Source organism: Narcine bancroftii, chromosome 2, assembly GCF_036971445.1.
Source record: "Narcine bancroftii isolate sNarBan1 chromosome 2, sNarBan1.hap1, whole genome shotgun sequence".
Lineage (NCBI taxonomy): Eukaryota > Metazoa > Chordata > Chondrichthyes > Torpediniformes > Narcinidae > Narcine > Narcine bancroftii.
The window spans coordinates 137,387,147-137,412,034 of record NC_091470.1 but is presented as its reverse complement, the minus strand read 5'-3'; the positions used below and the strand labels follow the sequence as shown (position 1 = coordinate 137,412,034).

General features: G+C 42.6%; 1 protein-coding gene across 2 annotated transcripts in view; it reads right to left on the bottom strand.

Annotated features, from left to right (window-relative positions):
* sipa1l1 (signal-induced proliferation-associated 1 like 1) overlaps window positions 1–24,888 on the bottom strand; it is a 177,605-nt gene that overhangs the window by 96,454 nt on the left and 56,263 nt on the right. For both annotated transcript variants that reach the window (XM_069918125.1, XM_069918126.1), the window contains exons 6-8: window positions 16,229–16,332; window positions 7,509–7,666; window positions 6,204–6,780 (exon numbers count right to left, since the gene is read on the bottom strand). In XM_069918125.1, coding sequence (XP_069774226.1) covers window positions 6,204–6,780; window positions 7,509–7,666; window positions 16,229–16,332 — 839 coding nt within the window. The remainder of the gene's footprint in view (window positions 1–6,203; window positions 6,781–7,508; window positions 7,667–16,228; window positions 16,333–24,888) is intronic.

Genomic DNA, 24,888 nt, shown 5'->3' with positions numbered 1-24,888 from the left:
TTCCAACTTAGCTTCAGAGAGGAAGATACACCAATTTGTTGAACAAATAACAAAGACACATCAACTGGTAAACTGTGAAACGTGCGTTTGAAAAAAAGAACCCGCATCATTAACCACAGACTGACCGATGGCGCACAGGCACAGATAAATCAGGAACTGCTGTGGCAAGTTGTCCAGGGCATTTTGAGGAGAAATGATCCAACATCAGAAAGTTGGAATACAATTTTAAGACGAACCTGTTGCTTGATTAGTTTTCGCCCTCTTGCTCTGTTTATCATAAAGGACTCAAGGCGTTGGCCACATTTACAGATGCTCCCCGAAGTTAATGATGGTTCGAATCCGTACTTTCAATTTCGAATTCCGATCTGTTCCCACGCTTGCGATATGAGAGTGAAATTGATGACCCTGTCACTTTAGCATCTCCGCCATCCAGCAATTAACTTTAGTGCAATGCTTCAAACATTCTTCATGCCCAGTGTGCTTTCAGCTGTGTACATTAATGGTTTTTCCAGTGTGGAATAAAGGTATCCAAAATTTAATTATAAAAAATGGGAGGAGCGGTATTCTTCTTTTCCGACTTACAATGGGGCTGCCAGAATGCAGCCCCATCGTAAGTTGAAGAGTGCCAGTATTTAAAAGCAAGCAGCTTCTATTAAAGGGGAAGGGCCTCATCCCGGCAGCAGCAATCGAAGACAGATTCTGTCCCTTTGCTGAACTGGAGAATCGGAAGGTGAAAAACAAACTGCTCACAAAATGCTCTCACCCAGAGTCCACTTCACCTTGTCCATCTTCTCGGAAGGGCCGAGGTGCGCAGCGAAGCAATCCCCCAGTCCTAGGCCCAGTCTCCCTGACATAGAGGAGACCAGCACAGAAGCACTGGTTTTCCCAGTCACATTCAATTTCAAGAGAAAACCTTACCAAATCATCGATACTCGCCAACAACCTGTTTCGATCATTTAAACACGACCACAGCATTGGCCAGACCACTCCAAGGTGTCAAGAACTTCAGACCACCAACGTCAAAACAGAAATCACAACAGCATCCAGAAGAAACAGTCCAGCAACCGGCCTGCAATAATTCATGGCCCATTTAAGGTGTGAGTATGAGGGAGGAGGGGAAGGGATCATATCGTCCCTTCAGGAGTGAGGTGCAGCCGTTCATCCTATCTCTCGGTGCAATCACATCCGTTCCATTCATTGGCTCCCTTCACTGCAACTGATTTTCTCTCTCCTGTGTCCTCTGACATTCTGCTAGTTCTCCCACCACTCGGAACTTCCAAAAATTCAAAAGCTGGCCGAGGCCATTGTTAATTAGAAGACACTCTACGAGAGGTTCCTCCTTTTTCCAAGGCTACGAGCTGAAATGGGGAGATTTATTTATCTGATTAAATTTTGTCCTTGAAATTTGGTCAGGGTCCCCTCGAGGTGAGAACCATTTTCAAGTTTCGATGTTACTCCGCAACTTATTTCGAGCGGAAAAGTGATCCACGGCACAGGAGGAGGAGGGAGGAGAGAAGTCTCTCTGATGGCATGTCACTACAGGTGCTCCTCTACTTTCGACGGGGTTACGTTCCATCATAAGTTGAAAAAGAATGCCGCACCTCCCTTTTTTTATAATTACATTTTGGATACCTTTATTCCACACTGGAAGAATCATTAACGTACACAGCTGAAAGCACAAAGAATGTTTGAAGCATTGAACTAAAGTTAATTGCTGGACGGTGAGGATACTGGCATTGGCTAGCGTCGCGAGCGAGTAGTGTACCATGTACCACAAGCGCAGGAACAGATCGGAATTCCAAATTGAAAGTATGGATTCGTCAGACTATCATAAGAAGGGGAGCACCTGTACTGTTAAAGACTTTTAAAAGAGGAAAGACTGAAGATAGAAGGATGAAAAGATGACAATGGATGTTTGGACAAAAGGAAAATTAAGAATTGATCTGCTGTGCTAAAAGATTTGACATGAAATGGCAGGTGAATGTGACACACACATGACATGCATTCTTTGATTTCCAAAAGTATGCGACACTCTCTCACTGCTGTGAAAAAGAACTTAAAATAAACAAAAGGCCACGACTGCAGATCTCAGTTTAACGATAAAATAAATATCAGAACTTTATTAAACACCGTTAGACACAGTGGATGCTGTTCATTCTTATTAAGTAATTGGCCTGACAAATCACTGCAACAAAAGCTGCCCAAAGCTTTCAAGAATAATGAAGCACCTAATTTTAGGAGTTGGGGGAGGGGGTTTAAAAAAAAGGATCTAATTTTATTGTCAGCATTTTAAGATCAAATGAATATCCGAAAATTTGAAATTCAAAGGTCTTATATTTTGTTATTTTCTGGCAAGTAGTTGGACTGGAATGTCACCGAACAGGGGTAACAATTACATCAGAACTATTAGTCATTTAATGAATCATGCAACAATGTGATTCAGGCTGGTTCCAGTGACATGACCCTCGGATTAGAAATGCCAACTGAACAAATTAACCAACAACCTAATTTTCCTGGAGTTTAAAATAGGCAGCCCCATTATCTTATGGCTAGCGGCTAGCCAGTACTATCACAATGCCAGTAACCCAGTTTTCAATCCGCCACTGCCTGCAGGGAGTTTGTACGTTCTCCCTGTGATCGAGTGGGTTTCCTCCAGGTGCTCCGGTTTCAAAGATATACGGGGTTAATGGGTTAATTGGTCTCGTTGGAGTAACTGAGAGGCACGAGCTGGTGGGCCGGATGGACTGTGTCTCAAAATTTAAACTAAAAAATAATAAAATTTGAGATTGCAGAAATATAAAACACGTTGAAAGCAATTGTTTTCAGACAAAGATTCCATGACCTGGGTACACAAGTTGAGAATGGGAAAGAATGGAATCTGGAAATCTTTTCCTCTACTCAACTGCTCAATGTAAAGAATGAAGGGTACAGGTGAAGCAGGTGAATGACCTGGGACAGATTCATGGAAAAGTTAAAGTGTTGCAGAGTACATTTGATTTTAGCCAAGTAATTTCTTTGCTCTCTTAGCCAAGATATGGTGAAAAAGATCTCTTGAGGCATTGCTGAATGGGCAGTACATTTCAGCCCAGTTTTGACATTTGAGCAAATTGCAGAAGCACATCTAATTACGGTGATAAAATGTTGACCACATATCAAAATATATTTTATTAGATTTAGGGAAGGCTGAGGCCACAGAAATTGCAACGTAGGAGCAAGTATTCCCTTCCTAGATGCTCAAGTTTCAACTTAAGCAAAACCTAAAATAAGGAATTTAAATGATATAATTAATATCTGTGGTGCAAAATCAAGTTCAGGTTTATTGTCACATGGGGCGGCGCGGTTAGCATAACGCCATTACAGCGCCAGCAATCGGGACCGAGGTTCAAATCCTATAAGAAGTTTATACGATCTCCCCGTGTCTGCGTGGGCTTTCCCCGGGGGTTCCCACCCTTCGAAGGTACTGGGGTGCAGTGAACTGGAATTCATCGTCTGTGTGTTGTTCTGATGACTGGCTCCTCCCTCACCTCCCCCAATATAAACCCTAGCTTTCCCGCCTTAGATTCACTCGCGGACTCAATTTGTGCTCCTCACAAGTCTGAGGGCAATCAGTCGTACGACACGGGGGTTATAGGTTAAATGGGTGTAATTTGGTGGCTCGGGCTCATGGGCTGGAAGGGCCAGTTCCCGCACTGCATGTCTAAATTTAAAATTTAATTTAGATTTAATAAAATGTAAATTTATGCATCGAAAATGCAGTGATAGAACTTGTTCTGCAAGTCGACATCTCGTGCACAGTATGTGCAAGACACACTACAAGTGTTGAGATACAGAGAAAGGTCCGTTGATATAGAAAAAACTATAATTTTACTGTTGAGTAACAGAAGCTGCAGATGTTTGAATCTCGAACAGACAAAGAATTGCTGGAGCTCTGCAGGCCAGACATGGGTAGAAATGGTCAGCCAACGATGAGTGGAAATCCTTAATCAGGATAGAGTGGGTGAAATTACAGGCATAGAGGGAAAGGGGTCGAGATGTACTCTTTAGAACAGAAAGTGTGGGGGGGCGGGGTAGAAAGAGAAACTATTGGGAAGAGGGTGGGGAGGGGAGAGAGCAAGAGAGAAAGTAAGTGTTCAGGAGTAGGTAGAAATGGAAACATTGAAGGGATGGGGCAGTTAAAACAACGATCATGCTGTTAGGTTTAACCCTGTCCAATGATGTGGTGGAAGCAAACACGAAAGTGGAATGGATGAAGTAAAAACACGACGCTGGAGAGACTCAGCAGGTCAAACCGTGTCCTTTATATGGCAAAGATAGACGTACATAACCGATGTTTCAGGCACGCAATGATGTGTTATCTCTCAAGTTTACGTTTGGTCTCACCCTGACAGTGGATGAGGCCAAGGTCAGACATATTGCTGTTGGAATGGTTTGGGGAATTTATAATACAGTGTACTCCCCGACTTGTGACCTATGCGACTTACGTTCATCTGCACATACCGCCTATTTAAAAATATATACACATGAAAAAATATAAAGTTACGCTGTATTTGACAAACTATAACAGGGATACAGGGCATGCAAGAGTAAAAATGTGCATACTTTCCTTGTTAGTCGGCATCCCGGGGCCCATCGACTGGGTGCGGCCATCTTGATTTTTGTGCGCATGTGCGAATCTTTGGTTGGCGCATCCGTGAGAGTTAAGGGCGTGAATTCAGCATCACCTCACGCATGCACCAACCAAACTCCAATACGCGAATCCACCAAGCAGGCGCCAGCCAAAAGTCCGTGCATGCACACAGGCATCAAGATGGCCACGCTCAGCTGTCGGACCCTGGTACACCGACTAACATAGTGAAAAGAAGACGTGATTAAAAAGTTTGCTTTAAGACTCCACATGCGTGGGCAAAATTGCGACCCACCCACTTCGAGATCCTTCGGTCCCAGTTACAGTTGTATGTCGTCGGGGAGTACCTGTAGTTAGCTGCAGGAACTGCTATTTCAGGGTCCTTTCAGGAGCTTGATAATGGCAGGAAAGAAACTGTCCTTGAATCTGGTGCTGGGGTGTGATCTCTTCTTCCTGACAAGAGCGCGTTGAAGAGTGTGGTGGGGTGGGTCTTCCAACATTTTGGGCACTTTCCCAAGGCAGCGGGAGTTGGAGATGGAGTCGATGCAGAGGAGGTGGGTGTATATTAACACCAACATTTGTCAACCAAGTTAAAAATCCACCAGAGATCTCTTGGTTTTTTTTTAAAAAAAGCTTCACAAAATGAAGGGGAAATAAAGAAATGGTATATTTGGATCTTGTTCTCCGACTACCCAAAGCATAGGATCTGATTTGGATATTTGTAAAGACAGATCACCAGCAGGCCATCCATGTTCTTCTGAAACCCCAATGTTGTTTGGCAAAAGGTTAAAAAAAAGTCACCTTCATAGCCCTCTCCAGCTACATTGGCAAACAAAGAGAATCACCCTACAAGAATGCCCTCAATGTTGGTGTCAGCCTTTAATACCCTTCAGAAAAAATACAACTGAGTGGCATTGATTCAAAATCTGTTCTTAGCAGTTTGGCCAAGATGGCAGGAGCAATATTATCAGTGGATTGTAAGTGGAGCGCTTATCCTTGAAGCTAACTTGGTGCATGTAGCTTCCCTTAGGCAAGAGTCAGCACATTAATTTCAAGCACTTTTAAGTTGTAGGTCACGTGGGATTTAATTTGTTCAACAAGCCTCTTGTCGTGATCCAGCGCACCGAGTTTCAGGTGGCTTAGTCACCACAGGGTTCACACCTGCTGGGCTCCTCAGTGTGCGGACCCGGGGTGGACTGGACCCAGGGTGGATCGGTTGTAGCCCAGCATTTGGAGATTTGGTGTCCAGTGAACTGGAAGCTTGATACTTCAGCGCTGGTTAATTAGCTGTTTCGTGAGTTGGCAACCAACACAAGTCATTAGACCTAGCCTTGGGCCAAAGCAGGGGTCTCGCGGAATGCTATCATTAGATGGTGCACTCTGCTTCTCAACTTGTGGGTGAACAATACTTTGATAGGAGCTAACAAAGACAAAAAAAAGGATTTTTTTCCCTTGTTCAGTGAGACTCGCGTTTTGATCAGATCCAAGCTCCAATTCAAATGATGCAGATTTAGTTATAAGGATTTCTCAAAGTAAACGTAGAATTAATTGGTTCAGAAATAATGAAACAACAGCTTACCTCCAGTCTTCTGACAATCTCTTTAATTTCTTCGACTATGTTATTAAACGTCCTGACAAAAATGCACTCTCCTCGCTCATAGAAGATTTTAATGGTTGTGAGATTCGTAGTCCATCCTATAACATCCCTGCAGGAGCAGTTAAACACCACCTGCTTGGAACTTTCTTCAATGAGTACCACAAACTCATTGGAGATCCCCAGTAAAGCATCAATTTCGGAGGCGCAGCTGTAGTCTTCTGCGTGGACATTCCATACAATGGTGCCTAAGCTGTTCATTTCAGCGTTGGGGTAAGGCTTGGATTTCTCTTTCTTCTTAGTTGCCAAAGAAATGAATGGGAATTTTCCAGACGGATCGATCGGAGTGTTGGTGACACTGTTCTCTGCGAGGTCTTTCAAATACTCCTGCCGCGTCCTTGTTGCCATTGCACGAAACTTTTCTGACTTGTGCGCTGCATTTTCCGCATTGATCACTTTAGCCAGCAAGAAGTCCCGGAAAACAGTCGACTTGGGGAAGGTGACTCCTTTGGGAATGGGCGGCCCAAATGCAGGCACATCTTTGGATCTTGCCACAGCCACGCTACAAAACAAACAAAAACAATCCCCGTTTCAAAGGGCACAAGGAAGAAACTGTTTCAAACAATATTTTTGCATAGGTGGCTTGGTTCCATTCTACGCTGAAAACAAGCCTGTGAACTTCCCGAAAGGGGAGAAACTCGGGGTGTTTCCATTATGATCCTCATCCTAAACTGAGGTACTGTATTGCAAGGAACCATCGCAATTATCATTAAGAAAGCCACTGAACGTGCAACTTACATTAAATTATGCTCAGCAAAAGAAGTTAGGATCTAGATGCTCTCCTTTTCCCTCCACAAACAGGATATTCTCAAATGTAATTGGGGGAAGATTTTGAGCCTCAACCACAGACATGGAGGGAGGGAGAGAGAGAGAGAGAGAGAGAGAGAGAGACACACACACACACAGAGAAAATGAAAGAGAGATAATGAAAGAGAGAGAGAGAGAGAGAGAGAGAGAGAAACAGAGAGGGGGAGAGAGAGACAGAGAGGGGGAGAGACAGAGACAAAGAGAAAGGGACAGAGAGATAGTGAGAGAGAGAGAGAGAGAGAGAGAGAGAGAGAGAGAGAGAGAGAACAGAAGGGGAAGGAAAACAAAGGCAACAAGCTGCGGCTATAATTTACCACCCAGAAGAACTATAGCCAACATTTACCACCAGCCAAACTTTATGCATCAACTGTAGGACTATCACAATAAAAAGATGAAGAAATAAATGCACTGTCCTGACCTTACCTGTAACAGACATTCTCAGTGCAAGGATTGTGCACTCTTACAATGACAAAGACATGCTGAAAATGAGAGCGGATGTTCTTCGGGGTGAAGGGCATGGCCCCAGGCTCTTGCAGAACTATGGTCACTATGTCATTCCCAATGTGCCGTTTCCTAAGAAGCTGAAATTATAAGAAGGGGGATAAAAACAGGTCTCTTGTAAATCAAGAGAAACATTCTTCAACTTATCAACTATTCATTCTCTACTGGAAAACAGGATTAAAAAATATTTCCAATGGGGAAAGTCTGAAGAGCTGAGATGAAGATGAACGTGCAGCATTCCTTGAGTACAACACGCTGATCAACAGGTGCCAATGGAGCACCTTACACTCTGCAACAGCAGCAGGGTGAAAGAAAGAGTGAAAACATCAAACTTCCTGCTAACAACTGTGCCAGATATGGTTATCTGCGAAGGACGAGGGAAAGGCAGTTGCTCCCCAAACCATGAACGGCTCCTTTAATGTTGCGGCTAGCGCCACACTATTACAGCACCACCCTGTTACAGCGCCACACTATTACAGCGTCACATTATTACAGTGGCACGCTGTAACAGCGCCACACTATTACAGCACCACCCTGTTACAGCGCCACACTATTACAGCATCACATTATTACAACACCACGCTGTTACAGTGCCTTGCTGTTACAGCACCACGCTATTACAGCACCACGCTGTTACAGCGCCACGCTATTACAGCACCACACTATCACAGCGCCAATGACCTGGATTGAATCTGCTGCTGTCTGTAAGGTGCTCTCCCCATGGGCTTCCTCTGAGTGCTCCGATTTTCTCCATCCCTTCAAAATGTACGGGGCTTATAGGTCAATTGGTGCATTTTGGCGGCACGGGCTCGTGGGCCAGAAGGATCTGTTAAAATGCTGTATGTCTAAAATTAAAAAAAATAACAAGAGCGGTGGAGGAACAAAGGTATGTTTGATCTCATCTACAGGTTGAGAGAATAAAAACCAAGTACTGATAATAATCTTCATTATCTTGGGAAGAGTAAGAAAGAGCAGCAGTGATGGTCAAACCCCATCTGTCATACACAGAACATTCTGCTTTACACAATAAAGCAAGGAGAAGGTTGAAGTTTAAAGGAGGAAGTTAGACTGGTAGCAAAGGTTGGTTGGTATCTTTCAAGTTCAGATGTAAGGTAATAGATTGTACTGGGAATTATTTCTTTCTGCTTTAGATAGAGAAGACATCAAAAATTGGAAACTGTAATAAGAATTAAAAGGCCATTTGACCCTTCAAGTCTATAATTTCCATTAGGATTATGGCTGATCTTCTGCCTCGGTGCCTTTTTCAATGAATCCCAATTTTGAACTACAGTAATTCAGTGAAATAGCCTCTCCGACCCTCTAGGATAAGAATGGCAATAGTGCACACCCTCTGAGGGAAGAAGTCTCTCTCTCTGCAGCCCTCAGCGCTGACCCCTTTAATTCTGTGACTGTGATCTCTGGTTTGCAAGCCAAGTAAAATGCCCTCCTGCATCTACCCAATCAGATCCTGCATGGGAATGCTAGGTCACGTGTGCTAACAAAATCAAAATGCTTTCTTTCCATGGAAAATGCAAATAGAAGTTTGGAAACCCCTCACACCCAAAAGACCAATAAAGAAATGAATCAGTATGAAAACAGCAGCTGAGGTATAAATAACATTGTAATCTTGGGCTTTGGGTAAATGAAATGAGAAATCATTCCAAAATATTGAATCATATTTTATATTATATTTTTATGTGGTTATTATGTATGTGTGTGCACACCGTAGTCCAGAGAAACATGGTGTCATATGGCTGTTGGATGATAATAAACTTAAAATAAACTGGAATGATTAAGAGAGTATAAAAAAGCAACTCCAGTTCCTTATGTAAGTACAGAATTTGTTGCATTATCCTATTTATAAGTGACAAATGTCCACATTTAAGTTCCCTCCCAGTCCTGAGACTGCACATTGGCTTGAAAATGTTAAGACCATTCTTCCACTGAACTTGGGGGTGAGGGGAGGCGGGGAGAACCATCATTTCAGGAGTGGGTCTCAGAAATGGCCAAAGTGGCCGGGTTTCAACACACATCCTACAAACAGTTTGATAAATTTGGACATCTATATTCAAAAATGAGGCAAATAGCTGGGTTTCCTGGATGGTGGGGGAAATAGTGGTGAAGCATATTAATTTTTTTTCTGTTATTCGAGGTCTAAATGGTTATTATATCGATGTTTTTTTTTGGTGTCATGTTTGTTTCTATGGATACGTTTATGCTTTGTAACTTTTTTGGGGAAACTTTTTTTTAGGAAATAACTCAATAAAATTTAAATCATAAGGTTTCTCTTCATAGCTGGAAAATGTGTGGCAGTAACTTGATGTGTATTTGGGAACGGGCCAGAATGAAATAGGGAGTTGGACACCACTTGAAAAGATTACATATAATTCATATTACAAATTTGAAAATTTTCAAAAGATTTTGGGAATCATATTTACAAATTGTAGGAATTAAGTTGTAATCACCCAACCTGAAACTTCCAACTTCTAAAAATTAAAAGATACATTAGACTTTATTTGATAGCTTTAGTACGTTTCTATAAATATCATCCAGATGTTCCCTTTTTACTTTCTTTTTGACCATTCTTTTCTATCAGGCTGTTGGGGGTGGGGGTAAAAAAAAATTTATATCACTACGTATTAATTTTTCACTATTTTTGAATAAGAAATTTATGTATACGTTTTTTTAAAATCCATATGTGAAATTAAATATACTTTTTTAAAAAAAAATTGTTATTCTTCCACTGAGAGGACCCCAAGGGCAAAGATCATTTGGTGATTCCGCCAGAGAGCTGCAGGAACTCAGAAAGTTATGCAGGATCCCGCTGAATTCCCCCCCAGCCCTTTCGTGCTTTGAGTCCTAACAGCTACAGGCTTCCTGTTTACCTCCATCAAGGCTTGCTCACATCTCCCTTACACGTGACAGCTAACTATTGAGCTAAACATTATTTTACTTAATAAAAATTGTTTTGTTGAAACATATTTTCATTCATGTCAGAACATGAGCCGGTTCCAATGCCACTCGTAATGTGCAACAAGTGGGAAGGTGATGCAAGGGAATGAAAGCATCCACAAACTGACAATTTTCACTCCAGGGGACACAGTAATTGCAAAGGGATGATCTTCAAGGTGCAAACTCTGGGTTTATTCCTTCTGTCTAACTTTTAATATAGCAGTCAAACACTAGAAGTATAAACACAATCGTTCAAGAAACGTCAGTCTCCTTCTCTACCTCGCTGGGTAGGGTCAGGTATGAATATGAATAGAGAAAAAAAGGTGTGCTTCATAGCAGCAAAAATATCCTGAAAAGAGCGAATGAATATTTAAGGCACAAGTCATCAACAGGCAAATTTAGACTGTGCACAAAAGTGATGGGGAAACTCAGAAGGTCACACATCATCAATAGGAAGCAGAGGGATATGACTAACGTTTTGGGCCTGAGCTCTTCATCAAGGTATGAGCAAAAGGTAGGCAGGTGTCTGAACAAAAATGTTGGGGGAGGAGAGGAGGGAGGAAGGGCCAATAGGCAAGAGTCATAGGTGGATATTATCTTTTGGATATGGGTGTATTACAATTTCCCATTTTAGTAAAATGGGATTATCACTGTAAGGGCGAGTATAGACAGGAGGGACTGAATGGTCATTTAATCATTTCACACAAGCACAACACTAGTCACAGCCCAGCGACAATTCGATAAACTGGAAGAACTGAGGAAAGACTTGTCACGGTCTGTTGCAGAATTCAACACATTTACAAAGACATTGTGATTTTGCAAAGGGAGAACTATTCTGGCAGCTGAAGAGAAAACAGCTTTTTGAAGCAGCTCTTGTGGCCAAACATTTCTGTGGAATTCAGAGCGGAGCATGGTCTGTGAATGGCCGGGCATTTTCAGTGGATTGACCTGGGTCAGGAGGGTCTTTTGGGAAGCAAAATGCTTCATTTGATCGTGACTAACAACGGAGGTCACTTGGAGAGACTGCTTCATTTTAAGTGTGACCAACAGTGAAATTACATGGAGAGACTGGTGCCAGGGTCTTGGAAGCTTCGTGGGGGCCGCCCAGTTCAAGTCTTGCCTACAAAAGGACCAAGAGTGTTGTGACCATAGCTCATGTGGATGGACATTTCTTCAAACGACAACTGCAGTCTTTTCATCAGTTCAGCATTAATTCTGGGAATGAAATTTCAAAGGCCTCACGCACGCACGCACGCACGCACGCACGCACGCACGCACGCACGCACGCACGCACAGAGTTGGGGGTAGATTTAACGTTAAGGATAGTTTAAGAGTAAGAAATAGAATTTGTATTTTAAAATTTAACACTGTCAAGGTCATTTTCCATTGCTGCTTGTTAGGCGCGGTTCGTAACAGGTGGGAGTGCAGAAGAAAAAAGATGAGAGAAGTGACGGGGGGGGAGCTCACTGAATGGAGGGGGAAAGCAGGTGGGGAGCTCGAGGAAAGGAGACAGAGGGATAGGGAAAGAGAGAGAGGGAGGGCCCCAACAGAGACTGAAGAAGTTAATGTCAATGCCATCTGGTTGGAGAGTTCCCAGACAGAATACGGGACGTTGTTCCTCCAATTTGCGGGTGGCCTTGATTTGGCAGTGCATGAGGCCATGGCCAGGGATGTTGGTGTGGGAATAGAGTGTGTAATTGAAATGGTTGGCCACTGGGAGGTCCTGTTATCGGCAGCGGACAGAGAGTTGGTGCTCAACTAAACTATGTCCCAGTCTGCGTCCAGTCTCTTGATGTAGAGGAGACCACAATGGGAGCACCGGATGTAGCAGATGACCCCTGCAGATTCACAAGTGAAGTGTTGGTTCATTTGACAGGACTGTTTGGGGCCTCAAACGATGATGAAGGAAGTGATGTCACCATAGGAAGTGCTACACACTGAATCTGACCTAAAACGAGACATAAAACTGGGAGGGAGAACAGGATTCAGTATTTCAGGTCAATGACCTGTCCACCATTCCTCTCTAATACAAATTCGTGTTTACGGAGTTTGTACATTCTCCCCGTGACCACGTGAATTTTCTCCAGGTGCTCTAGTTTCCTTCTACATTCCAAAGACGTATGAGATTAGAAGGTTAATTGGTTACAGGAGTGCATTGACGGTGTGGGGTGAAAGGACTTGCTTGGATACCTTGCTGTATCTCTAAATTTAAATTAGAACTTTGTCATTCATTACATTAAATTTCTACAGAGTTGTAGTGGAAAGTATGCTGACCGGCTGCATCACGGTCTGGTGTGGGGACACCAACAACCCTGAGCGTAAAGCTCTCCAAGAGGCAGTGTGCACTGTCCATGACATCACAGGTTAAAAAACCTTCTCCAATATTGAGTACATCAACAGGGAACATTGCTGTTAGAGAACAGCAGCAATCATCAAGGATCCACACCACCCAGGCAAGAGGTGTAGGTGCCGCAAGACTCGCACCACTAGGTTCAGGAACAGCTGCTACCCCTCCACCATCAGACTCCTCAATGACAAACTCAATCAGGGAATGATTTAAGGACTCTTCTGCATTTTATTTTCTCTGTATTGCACAGTCAATTTGTTTACATTCATTATCTGCTTACAGCTCTTTATTTGTTTACATGTTTTATGCTGTGTAGTTTATTTTTTGCACTACCAATTAGTGGTAAATCTGCCTTGCCTGCAGGAAAAAGGAATCTCAGGGTTGTATGTGATGTTATGTATTCACTCTGACAATAAATTTGAAATCTGTTGCATCCTGAAAAGAGTGGCCAATAAAAATGTGTTCCCTGCCGCATGATTACAACAGGTGCCAGTTAGTCTATTATGGCACGTCTTAATTGTGTGATCTATTCCCATGGCAGGCTATTAAATTAATGTAACAGCCATTACATCTCCTTCCATCATTCCAGCAGCAGGCAACCCTCTGTCAGTTGAATCATTTTCAACAGGGTATTGAACACCAAGCTTTTCTGCTGGCAGCCCATTGGAATACAGTTTGTTTACTGTAGAACAAATGCAATATAGTGGACCCCCCCCCCCCCCCCCCCATCCATGGCTTCAGTTACCGGTAGACAACCATGGCCGGAAGATTCTAGAAATAAAAAATTCATAAGTTTTAAATTGTGCACCGTTCTGTGTAGTTTGATGAAATCTCGCGCCAACCCGTTTGGGAAGTGAATCATCCCTTTGTCTAGCGTATCCACGCTGTGTACACTACCCGCCCCTCACTTAGTAGCCGTCTCGGTTATCAGATCGACTGTCGTGGTATCACAGTGCTTGTGTTCAAGTAACCCTTTTTAATATTGTTAGAATTGTTCTATTTTATTATTAATTATTGTTATTAATCTCTTATTGTGGCTAATTTATAAATTAAATCATAGCTATGTATGTATAGGAATAAACATAGTATTTATATCAGGTTCGGTACTATCCGTGGTTTCAGGCATCCGCTGGGGGTCTGGGAACAGAACCCCTGTGGATAAGAAGGGGGCTACTGTACTTTATTTTGTGTGATCCAAGCGAGCAATGACAACCTGAGAGAGGGAGGAATATGTTTTGCACACCCCCAATGCGAACTTTGTAAATGATGAGTGGGATCTAAAAGGTTAAATAGCCCTGTCTGTCCTGTTCTTGGAGAGATCAGCACATAGCACACTGCAACGCAGGATGGGCCCTTTGGCGCATTATCTGCGTAAAACTATTCCACATCCTACTCCTTAAGTTCATGACTTTTAAATGGACCTCTTGTACCAGCTTCCACTTCCATCCCTGATAGAGCATTCCCAGCACCCACCACTCTCTGTGGAATAACCTTACCTCCCCTAAACTTTCCTTCATTCACCTTAAACAGATGCCCTCTGGTATTTCCGATTCTTGCCACTGGAAAAAGGTGCTGGCTGTCCATCTATGCTCTTGCACTCTTGCATCTATGCTCCTCATAGTCTTATGCACCTCCATAAAGTCACCTCTCATCCTCTGTCGCTCCAAAGAGAAAAGCCTCTGTCAACCTTGCTTCATAAAACACACTCTCCAACCCAGGCGACATCCTGGTGGTAAACCTCCTCTGCTAAATTTAGCTAAAACTTCTACGTCCTTCCTGCATTGAGGCGTCCAGCCCTGCAATCAAACCAGAGTTTTAGAAAGCTCCAACGTTACTTCATTACTCTGCCTTCAAGTTCGACCTTCCAAACTCTATCACATTTGTTCCAGATTGAATACCATTTGCCCTCTTTCAGCTCAACTCTGCATCCTGTAACCTCTGACAAATATCTACACCAGCCATTCTCAACCTTTTTATGGATGTTTTATTGGTTTCAGTCCATGTCTCCCCTTAAATGTGCTGTCTACTCCCCTCCCCCCCCCCACCCCGGCCAGGGGTGGACGTGGGGGGCTATGGTCCCTGATGAGAATAGCTGGTCTAGGCTATTCACAACAGTTCCAACCTCTGTGTCGTCCACAAACAGGCCAACCCACCCTCCCACTTCTTTGTTCAAGTCATAAAAGTTGTTCTTAAGCTTGTTCCAGTTCAGATGAAAAGTGGAAACATGTTCCATTCTACTTTATAGACATTGCTCAAAGCTAGAAACAAAAGGTCAGAGGCAAAGACTTTCAGTTGGTTTACGTCATGAAATCTGCAGAAAAGGAAGATTCTACATTTGGTCCAAATCCTTCTGGAGGCTGTTTCACACTTAGCAGGAGGGAGACTCTCATTAATGAACAAAAGTCAGGCAAAAGTAACCTTGCTGCCTTGCATTAAAGCAGTGGTTCTCAACCTTTTCCTTTCCACTCACATCCCACTTTAAGTAACCCCTCTGCCACTGGTGCTCTGTGATTAGTAAGGGATTGGTTAAGATGGGGTGTGGGTGGGAAGGGAAGGTTGAGAATCACTGCTCTAGACCCAACTGCTTCTGAAATATTTTGCTTGAAAAAAATTGTCATCGGTCCATTTCCTTTGGAGTTCTGAAACTGTGCACATAACGAGTCAATGAGGGACGATTAAAACAGTGGGTTTCAAACTTTTTCTTTCCACCCACATCCCTCTGTAAGCAATCCCTTATTTATCACAGAGCACCGATGGCATAGGAAATAATTAAAGTGGTATGTGAGTGGGAAGAAAAAGGTTGAAAACTACTGCATTAAAGTGTTAGGGAAGATTGATGCAGGTTTGGACATCTATGCTACCAAATAAACATGAGAAATTGTTGCTGGGATTAGGCCCATGGCATCTGTCGACCACAGCTTCACCGTTGAGGTGGAAAGAAAATGAATTGCTGGACTTTCACTGCTATTTCATGATAAACCAGCCTAGCATTTACACTTTTACCGGGGCCAGTGGGAAGCAACTGAGGGATTAATATTATGCAGGATATTACATACAGGTGCATCGAAATCAGGACTGCCAGGCTGGGAAATAGCTTCTTCCTGCAGACTGCGAGATTGATGAACAGTATCCTGTAACCAAGCAAATCATCGCAGAATATTTATTTTAAATTCTGTCTTTATGTGACTACTATGTATTGTATATTGAGTGGGCATTGCGGTCTGGAGAATTGCTGTTTTTTCTAGTTGTCTACATACAGTCAGATGAAAATAAACTTGAATTTAAACTCACTTAAGCTGGTGGCCACATAAAGGCTTTAGTAAGAAGAAAGCTTTCCTCCTACCTGCTGCTTGTTGTTTGGTGTATAAGGAAGCAGAGTGGAGACGTGAAACATGATCTCGTAATCCTTGTAGGTTGTGTAGAGGGAGTGAGTACCGGTTGAGTCAGCTGAAAAGAGAGGGAAGCTGGATTAGCCCCATTCTTGAGAAAGAAACTCGGAAAGAACAGGTCTGGTCAGGGGAAGAACCTAAAGACATTTTTATCACATATAATTAGAACTGAAAAGCCATCGATCTCAATATGCAGGAGGAAGGCTGTTCAAGACCATCAGATCACACGATTATATTGATTTCAAACATAAAATGCAACCTTACAAACTCATGATTAAAACTGAATATTTAATCATATCATCAAAAATAACTGCAACTACTCAAAACATGGAAACTTAAAATTGAAACTCGAAGTATAATCTTTGGGAAGCTTGAAAGGACTTAGACCCAGACTGCTAAGTTGATTGATTGGAGCCCAATGCGATGTTCTGATTAACGGAGACCTAAATTGGACACTTGGAAGTAATAACAGATACTGTATATACAGTGACATATTCAGTGCTTAGTTTGCCTGCAGTGTAACTAAACAGTATCCCAAGGTCAACTAATCCTTGCATCCATTTTGGTGCAGAATCTTAAATTCTAATGACCAACATTTTCAAGGTAAATAGAATAAAGATGATAATTCCTAATGTTTCTATTGCTTTGCCTTGTTGAAGTTGAGGTTGTATCAGTCTACAGAAGTGATGGAAATTTTATATGCAAACCACAGGCACAGAACTGACAGACTTGTATAAAGAAGCTGATCAAAATGATTGTGGATTAGTTAAATACCATACAGGTACACAATCCTTTATCTGGACATCTAAAATCCGGAAAGCTCCAAAATCCGGCAAGTGGGCAGAGAGACGGCAGCGTGAATCGGGCAGGCGAGAGACCGGCAGTGCGAGTTGGGCGGGTGTGAGACTGGCAGGGCGCAATGGGTGGGCGAGAGACTGGCAGCGCGAGTCGGGCAGGCGAGGTGGGGAAGCCGGCAGCGCGAGTCGGGTGGGCGAGGAGGGTGGGGGGAGGACCGGCAGTGCGAGTTGGGCGGGCAGGGGTTGGGAGACAGCAGCACAATTCAGGTGGGCTTAAATCTGGCGTTCCGAAATCCGGAAAAATCCAAAATTCGGAACACACTTTCTCCCAAGGATACCGGATAAAGGATTGTGTACCTGCACAATATTATCATTTTAATTGAGGGTCTAGGTTAAGTGCCTGCTTGGCAACATTTTTAAATCCTGCTCTTAAGTGTGGCAGGATGCCTTCTGACAGAGAAAATTTAATCCATGATTAGTATTGCTTGTCATCTATATCAATGATCTGGATGATAATGTGGTAAATTGGATCAACAAGTTTGCAGATGACTTTAAGTTTGGAGGCATGTGGACAGTGAGGAAGGTTTTCAAAGCTTGCAGAGGGATCTGGATCAACTGGAAAAATGGCAGATGGAATTTAATGCAGACAAATGTTAGAGTTGCATTTGGGAAGGGCAAACTAAGAAAGGACATATATGGTAAATGGACGAGCATTGAGGAGGAGTGCGATAGAACAGAGGGATCTGGGAATAATTCCCTGAAAGTGACGTCACAGTTGGGCAGGGTTGTAAAGCGAGCTTTTGGCATCTTGGCCTTCATAAATCAAAGTACTGAGTACAGGAGTTATGGTAAAGCTGTATAAGACATTGGTGAGGCTGAATTTAGAGTATTGTGTGCAGTTTTGGTCTCCTGACTACAGGAAAGATATAATTAAGATAGAAAGAGTGCTGAGAAGATTTACTAGGATGTTGCCTGGACTTCAGTTACAGGAAAAGGTTAAACAGGTTAGGACATTTTTCCTGGAGGGTAAAAGAATGAGGGGAGATTTGATAGAGGTATTTAAAATTATGAGGGGGGCAGACAGAGTAAATGTAGAGACTTTTTCCATTGAGGGTAGGTGAGGTACAAACCAGAGATCATGGGTTAAGGGTGAAAGGGGAAAGGTTTAGGGGGAAACTCTTCACACAGAGAGTGGTGGGAGTGTGGAATGAGCTGCCAGCTGAAGTGGTGAGTGGGGGGCTCAATTTTCACATTTAATTAAAATTTGGACAGGTACATGGATAGGAGGAGTATGGAGGGCGATGAACTGGGTGCAGGTCAGTGGGACGAGGCAGAAAAACAGTTCAGCAAAGAACTGATTGTGGTCTGGAGGTGAGGAAATCCATGATCCAATTACACAGTGGGGTGTTGAGTCCCAGGTCTGGAAGTTTGCTGGTCAGATTTGAGGGGATGATGATGTTGAATGCTGACTGTAGTCAATAAAGAGCATGCTGATGAATGGATCTTTGCTGTCCAGGTGTCCCAGGGCTTTGTGTAGGGCCAGTGAGAAGACATCCACCATAAGATCTGTAACTACGATAGGCGAGTTAGAAGAGATCCATGTTGCCCCCCAGACAGGAGCTGATATCCTTCAACACCAGGGTTTTGAAACCCTTCATCATTGTTGAAGTGAGCGCTCCTGGTTGTAGGTCATTTAGACGTCACCACACTCTTCTTGGGGACTGGTACAATTGGCTCCTGTTTGGGTACTACACCCTGCCAGAATAAGATGTTGAAGATATCCGTGAATACAATAGTAATTTGGTCAGCACAGATTTTTAATGCTCGTCCAGGTGTTCTGTCTGGATTGGATTGAAATCAGCACAAACTGTTTTTATTGACTGCCAGATTTGAAAAACCACTTTAAAAGAAATAAAAATCTGTTGGATTGGACTGTTCATGTTTATGGCAATTCTGTATATTTTTTGTCAGGATGGGCGATCAATAAATGGACTTTGTGGATTCCAGCAAAATTTCAGAACTTAATGGCATTCTACTGAAAGCAGCATCGGTCAAAAATAATTACAACACATCTCAAACAGCTGATCACAAGCTCGGCAGTTCCTTCATCCTCTGCCAGGGCTGACATTTGTCTGAGGCCAGAGTATTAAGGATTATGGAACCCAGGTTAATAGATGTAGTTAGGAAAAAGATCAGCCCTATCTAACAGAACAGGCAATGGAGATGCAGTTAGGAAACACCCTTCTCCTGTGCCTGTAATTGCCCTTGCAAGCACGTCATTAGAACCAGAGAGCCATGTGACACTATAGCACAGGAACAGGTCCTTCAGCCCACCTCGTCCTTCCTGAACTATTTATTTTGCCTGATCCCCTCGACCATAGCTCTCCCATCCAAACTTATTTTCTTCTTAAAATTTTTTTATTTTTCACACTATGAACCATATTGACCAAAATACACACAATTTCCCTCTTGAATATACACAATGCAATTTTCTCCCTTTTCTTCCCCTCCTTTGCCTCCCTCCTTCCCACTCCCCTCCCCACCCACTAAACGTTCAACATATACATTGCAGTAAACCCATTAAACAATGTCATCATATAATGAAAATAAATAAGAAAATTGTATCATCTTCTTTTACACACTGGGTCAGTTCATTTCGTCTTCTTCTAATTCTATCATTTTAGGGGTGGAAGTCCACGGTAGGCCCTCTCTGTTGTGTTCCATGTACAGTTCCCAAATTTGTTCGAATAATGTGACTTTATTTTTTTAATTATATGTTATTTTTTCCATTGCAATACATTTATTCATTTCTATGTACCATTGCTGTACTCTCAGGCTCTCTTCTGATTTCCAGGTTGACATTATACATTTTTTTGCTACAGCTAAGGCTATCATAATAAATCTTTTTTGTGCTCCATCCAAATCAAGTCCAAGTTCTTTATTTCTTATATTACTTAGAAGGAATATCTCTGGATTTTTTGGTATGTTGTTTTTTGTGATCTTATTTAATACCTGGTTTAGATCTTCCCAAAACTTTTCCACTTTCTCACATGCCTAAATTGCATGTATTGTTGTTCCCGTTTCCTTCTTACAGTGAAAACATCTGTCTGATACTGTTGGATCCCATTTATTTAACTTTTGGGGCGTGATATAGAGCCCGTGTAACCGATTATATTGTATAATGCGTTACCTCATGTTTATTGTATTTCTCATAGTTCCGGAGCATAGCTTTTCCCATTTTTCATTTTTTGTCTTTATGTTTAGATCTCGTTCCCATTTTTGTTTAGGTTTACAGCTTGTTTCCTCATTCTCTTTCTCTTGCAGTTTGATGTACATGTTTGTTATAAATCTTTTAATTATCATTGTGTCTGTAATCACATATTCAAAACTGCTTCCTTCTGGTAACCTCACCCTGCTTCCCAATTTGTCCTTCAAGTAGGTTTTCAGTTGGTGGTATGCAAACATTGTACTGTGAGTTATTCCATATTTGTACTTCATTTGTTCAAAAGATAATAAATTATTTCCCAAAAAACAATTTTCTATTCTTTTGATCCCTTTTTTCTCCCATTCTCTAAAGGAAAGGTTATCTATTGTGAAAGGGATTAGTTGATTTTGCGTCAATAATAATTTTGGTAGTTGGTAATTTGTTTTTTTCCTTTCTATGTGAATCTTCTTCCAAATGTTGAGCAGATGGTGCAGTACTGGTGAACTTCTATATTGCACCAATTTTTCATCCCACTTATAAAGTAGATGTTCTGGTACCTTCTCCCCTATTTTATCTAGCTCTAACCTGGTACAATCTGGTTTTTCCTTTGTTTGATAAAAATCTGATAGATATCTTAATTATGCTGCTCTATAATAATTCTTAAAGTTTGGTAGCTGTAAGCCCCCTTGTTTGTATCATTCTGTTAATTTATCTAGCGCTATCCTCGGTTTCCCCCTTCCATAAGAATTTCCTTATTATTTTCTTTAGTTCATTGAAGAATTTCTCTGTTAAAAGGAATTGGTACGAGTGAAATAGGTATTGCATCCTTGGAAAGCAAACTTCTTTTCAATGTCAAAATCAAACCTGAATCCATCACCTCCATTGGCAGCTTGTATTACACTCTCATTACCTTCTGCGTGTAGAGGTTTCCCAGAATGCTCCCCTTAAACCTTTCACTTTTACCCCATGCCCTCTTATTCTTGTCTCACCCAAACTCGATAGGAAAAGCTGCTTGCATTAACCCAACCAAATCTCCCCTCCTTCTCTGACTCTCCAGGGAGTAAAGTCAACCTTTCCCTCTAACTCAGGTCCCAGCCACATTCTTGTAAATTTTATCTGCACTCTTTCAATATTGTTGATATCTTTCCTGTAGTTTGGCAACCAGAAATGCACACAATACTCCATATTTGGCCTCACCAATGTCTTGTATAACTCCAACATAATATCTCAACTTCTGCACTCAATACTTTGATTTAGGAAGACCAACATCCCCAAATCTTTCTTTATAATTCTATCTACCCGTGACAACACTTCCTAGGAATTATATACAGTATTTGTACTCCCAGATCCCTCTGTTACACCACACTCCGCTGTGCCCCACCATTTACCATGCAAGTCCTACCCTGGTTAGACCTCCCAAAGTGCAACACCTCACACTTGCCTGCATTAAATTCCACCTGCCATTTTGCTGCCTATTTTCCAGCTGATTCAGATCCTGCTACAAGCTTTGAAAGCCATCCTTGCTCCAATCTCTGTGTCATCCGATTTACCACATTATCATCCAGATCATTGATATAGATTAACACTGGCTCTGCCATTCAAAAATCAGCATCCCTTGATCTCAGATCACGCACAGTTCAATAGCCACATTGCCACTGATACTGCGTAGTAGCACTTCAGAATTGGTATTATCATAACAAAGGCAAGAAGCATCTCAGATAGATGAGAAAAGGTCAAGGTGGCCCATATGAGTTGAGAGAACAGGCAAAGATAAACTAGAACCCTGCAAAAGAAGATTGGGTAACAAATGTAGCAGTAGAGCATCGAAGTTGAGAGATCTCTGGATTATTGCAGTCACAAGGGAGAGAAAAGTTAAGATGAGCAAGTGTAACATGTGGTTAAAGGCCAACATCAGGAAGGTTTAATGTAATTATTGGCAACACTTCAGCAAATATGAGAATTTTGTTTCAGACATACAGCACGGTAACTGGCCCTTTCAGCCCACGAGCCCGTGCCATCCAATTACACTTGATTGACCTACAACCCTGGTAAGTTTTGAACAGTAGGAGAAAACCAGAGCCCTCGGAAGAAACCCATGGAGACACGGGGAAAACGAACAAGTCCTTACAGACAGTGCGGGATTTAAACCTAAGTCACTAGCGCGGTGACAGCGTTGAGCCAGTGGTTCCCAAACATTTTTGGTCTGCCACCCCCTTGGCCTCCATGTCACATCCTGAGCACCTCCCTCCCCCACGTACAATGGCATGGGGGGGGGGGGGGGGGGAATAGTGTTGGCACCGAGCAGGGTGGGGGAAGTTGGTGGTGGCACTGAGGGTGGGGGGGGGGGTAGAAAATGGGTCAGTGGCAGCGCTGAGAGGGGATTAGTGGCGGAAGGCTTGGAACATCCCCTTATTTCCTCACTGACCCCTTTTCCCTCACCACCCCCTATTTCCTCACCATCCACTGACCGCCCCCTTTTCCCTCACCACCCTCTGACTGCCCCCTATTTCCTCACCACCTTCTGACCACCCCCAGACCACCCCCTGACCGCTCCCTATTTACCCACCACCCCAGACCGCCCCTATTTCCTCACTACCCCCTGACCACTCCCTATTTACTCACCATCCCCAGACCGCCCCCTATTTCCTCACCACCCCCTGACCGCTCCCTAGTTTCTCACTACCCCCTTGGATATTTCCACCGTCTACAGGGGGGGGGGGGCACGTTGGGAATCACCACGACGTTTACCGTGCTGCCCAGTTCGTCTGACCATGTCCCCCAACTACACCAACTGCATCACTCATGTTCCATAAAAAAGCACTACAACAGAAAGGAGTTAAACATCTGGGGAAACAATGGTAAAAATGAAGAGTTAAAGAAAAATAAAGCAAGACAAATTAGAATAATTTAGATAAGTAAATGAACTAATATAAATGCAAAAACAATATTAACATGGAATGAAGCCAGACTGTCCGATGGCTAAGTATCAACCGAGTTACAGATAATTAACTTGTTACTTTGAACATCAAGTGAAAGGGAATGGATTAATTACAACTCATTGACTGGGGAGGAGAATGGAATTATCGAGTTCCTTTCTCATGCACTATGTCTATACACCCAGAACAAGGAAGGCAATTCTGCTGTAAGCAATGAGATTCAGGTTGATTGGGCTAAATACCATAGAGTTCCTTGGTATTAGTTATCTTCACACTCAGCTTTGAGGATCAGCTAAATTTCATAGAGAAATATACCAGTAGAAAGAAGATTGATTTAAAAAAAATTCTAATAAAGTTGCCTCTTAGCTAAAAACAACAGAGACGGTGAAAAGCGTCTTCATTTCTCTGAATAACTAACTTAATAATTCAACAGTTATTGGAAAAGGAAGATGACCTATAGACGTTAACAACATCAGCTCAACTTCCATTTGGTGGGCCTGCAGAAAGGAGGAAAACAAGGAGTCTGCAGATGCTGGGGGATCCAAGCAGGCCATGCAGCATCCACAGAGAGCAATAGACAGTCAACGTTTCAGGCTGGAGCCCTTCTGTTGGAAAGTGGATCTAATGGTTGAGAAGTGGCCGAGTACAGAAACGGAGCAGGACTGGAGAGGGCATTAAGTGAATGAATGGAAAATAATCATTGAACACAATAATTTGGCGAAGAAGTTTGTGGATTGTTCTCCTGGGTATTGAGTAATCAGAGTGGTTCAGATTAGGTACATGAGAGATTTCAAATAACATCAGAATTATGCAAACTGGAAAAATACAAATAATCTGAACATTGCATGCAATATAAATGAAATATAATAGTTAATTTTCATAAAACCTCATTCAAGTCGCAATGAATTGCATTTTGACAAAGGAATTATGGAGATGGCTTCATCACACAGGGTTCACAGGAGAGTTAGTCTGGAGCAAAACCAAGTATTATTGGAAACGTTCAGTTGTTATGCAGCATCTCTGACCTGCTGAGTATTTCCAGCATTTTCTGCACTTTCGGATTTACAGTATTTGCATTTTATTTTGTTTTTCACTCGTGTGGCAAGAGAGGTGCTCAACATGATGTTTTAAACAGATTTCTAAGCAATTGGACATCATTGCTTCAGGACTGAGAAAAGCCAAAGTTTATTGTACAAATCTAACTGCCCTTGGAAAGGTTGTCGTAATCCACCTTAGTGCACTGCTGCAATCAGTCTAGAGTGCAGTTTGGGAGTGAGTTCCAAGACTTAGATGAAGTATTAGTGATGCATTATCAAGTGAGGATATTAAGAAAGGCAGTGTGGAACCTGTTGGTGGACTTCACCTTTCTGGGTGGTTGAGGCTATGGGTTTGGGAGGTGCTGTCTGACTAGCCTGGGCAAGCACATGCTGTGCACTTTACCTGCCCCATGGACCAGGTGATGAAGGGGACGAAGGGTTAGAGCCATTGATGGGACTTCAATCATGCAACTGGATAGGATCAAGCTTCGTGAGAATCCTGGAAACTATGCTCATCCCGGCTAGCGGAAAACATTTCATCACACTCCTGACCGGTGTCTCTCAGATGACGGAAAGAGTTTGCGGTGTATTAAACAACCCTTTGTGTATGATTACGGCTAGAGAACTCATATATTACTG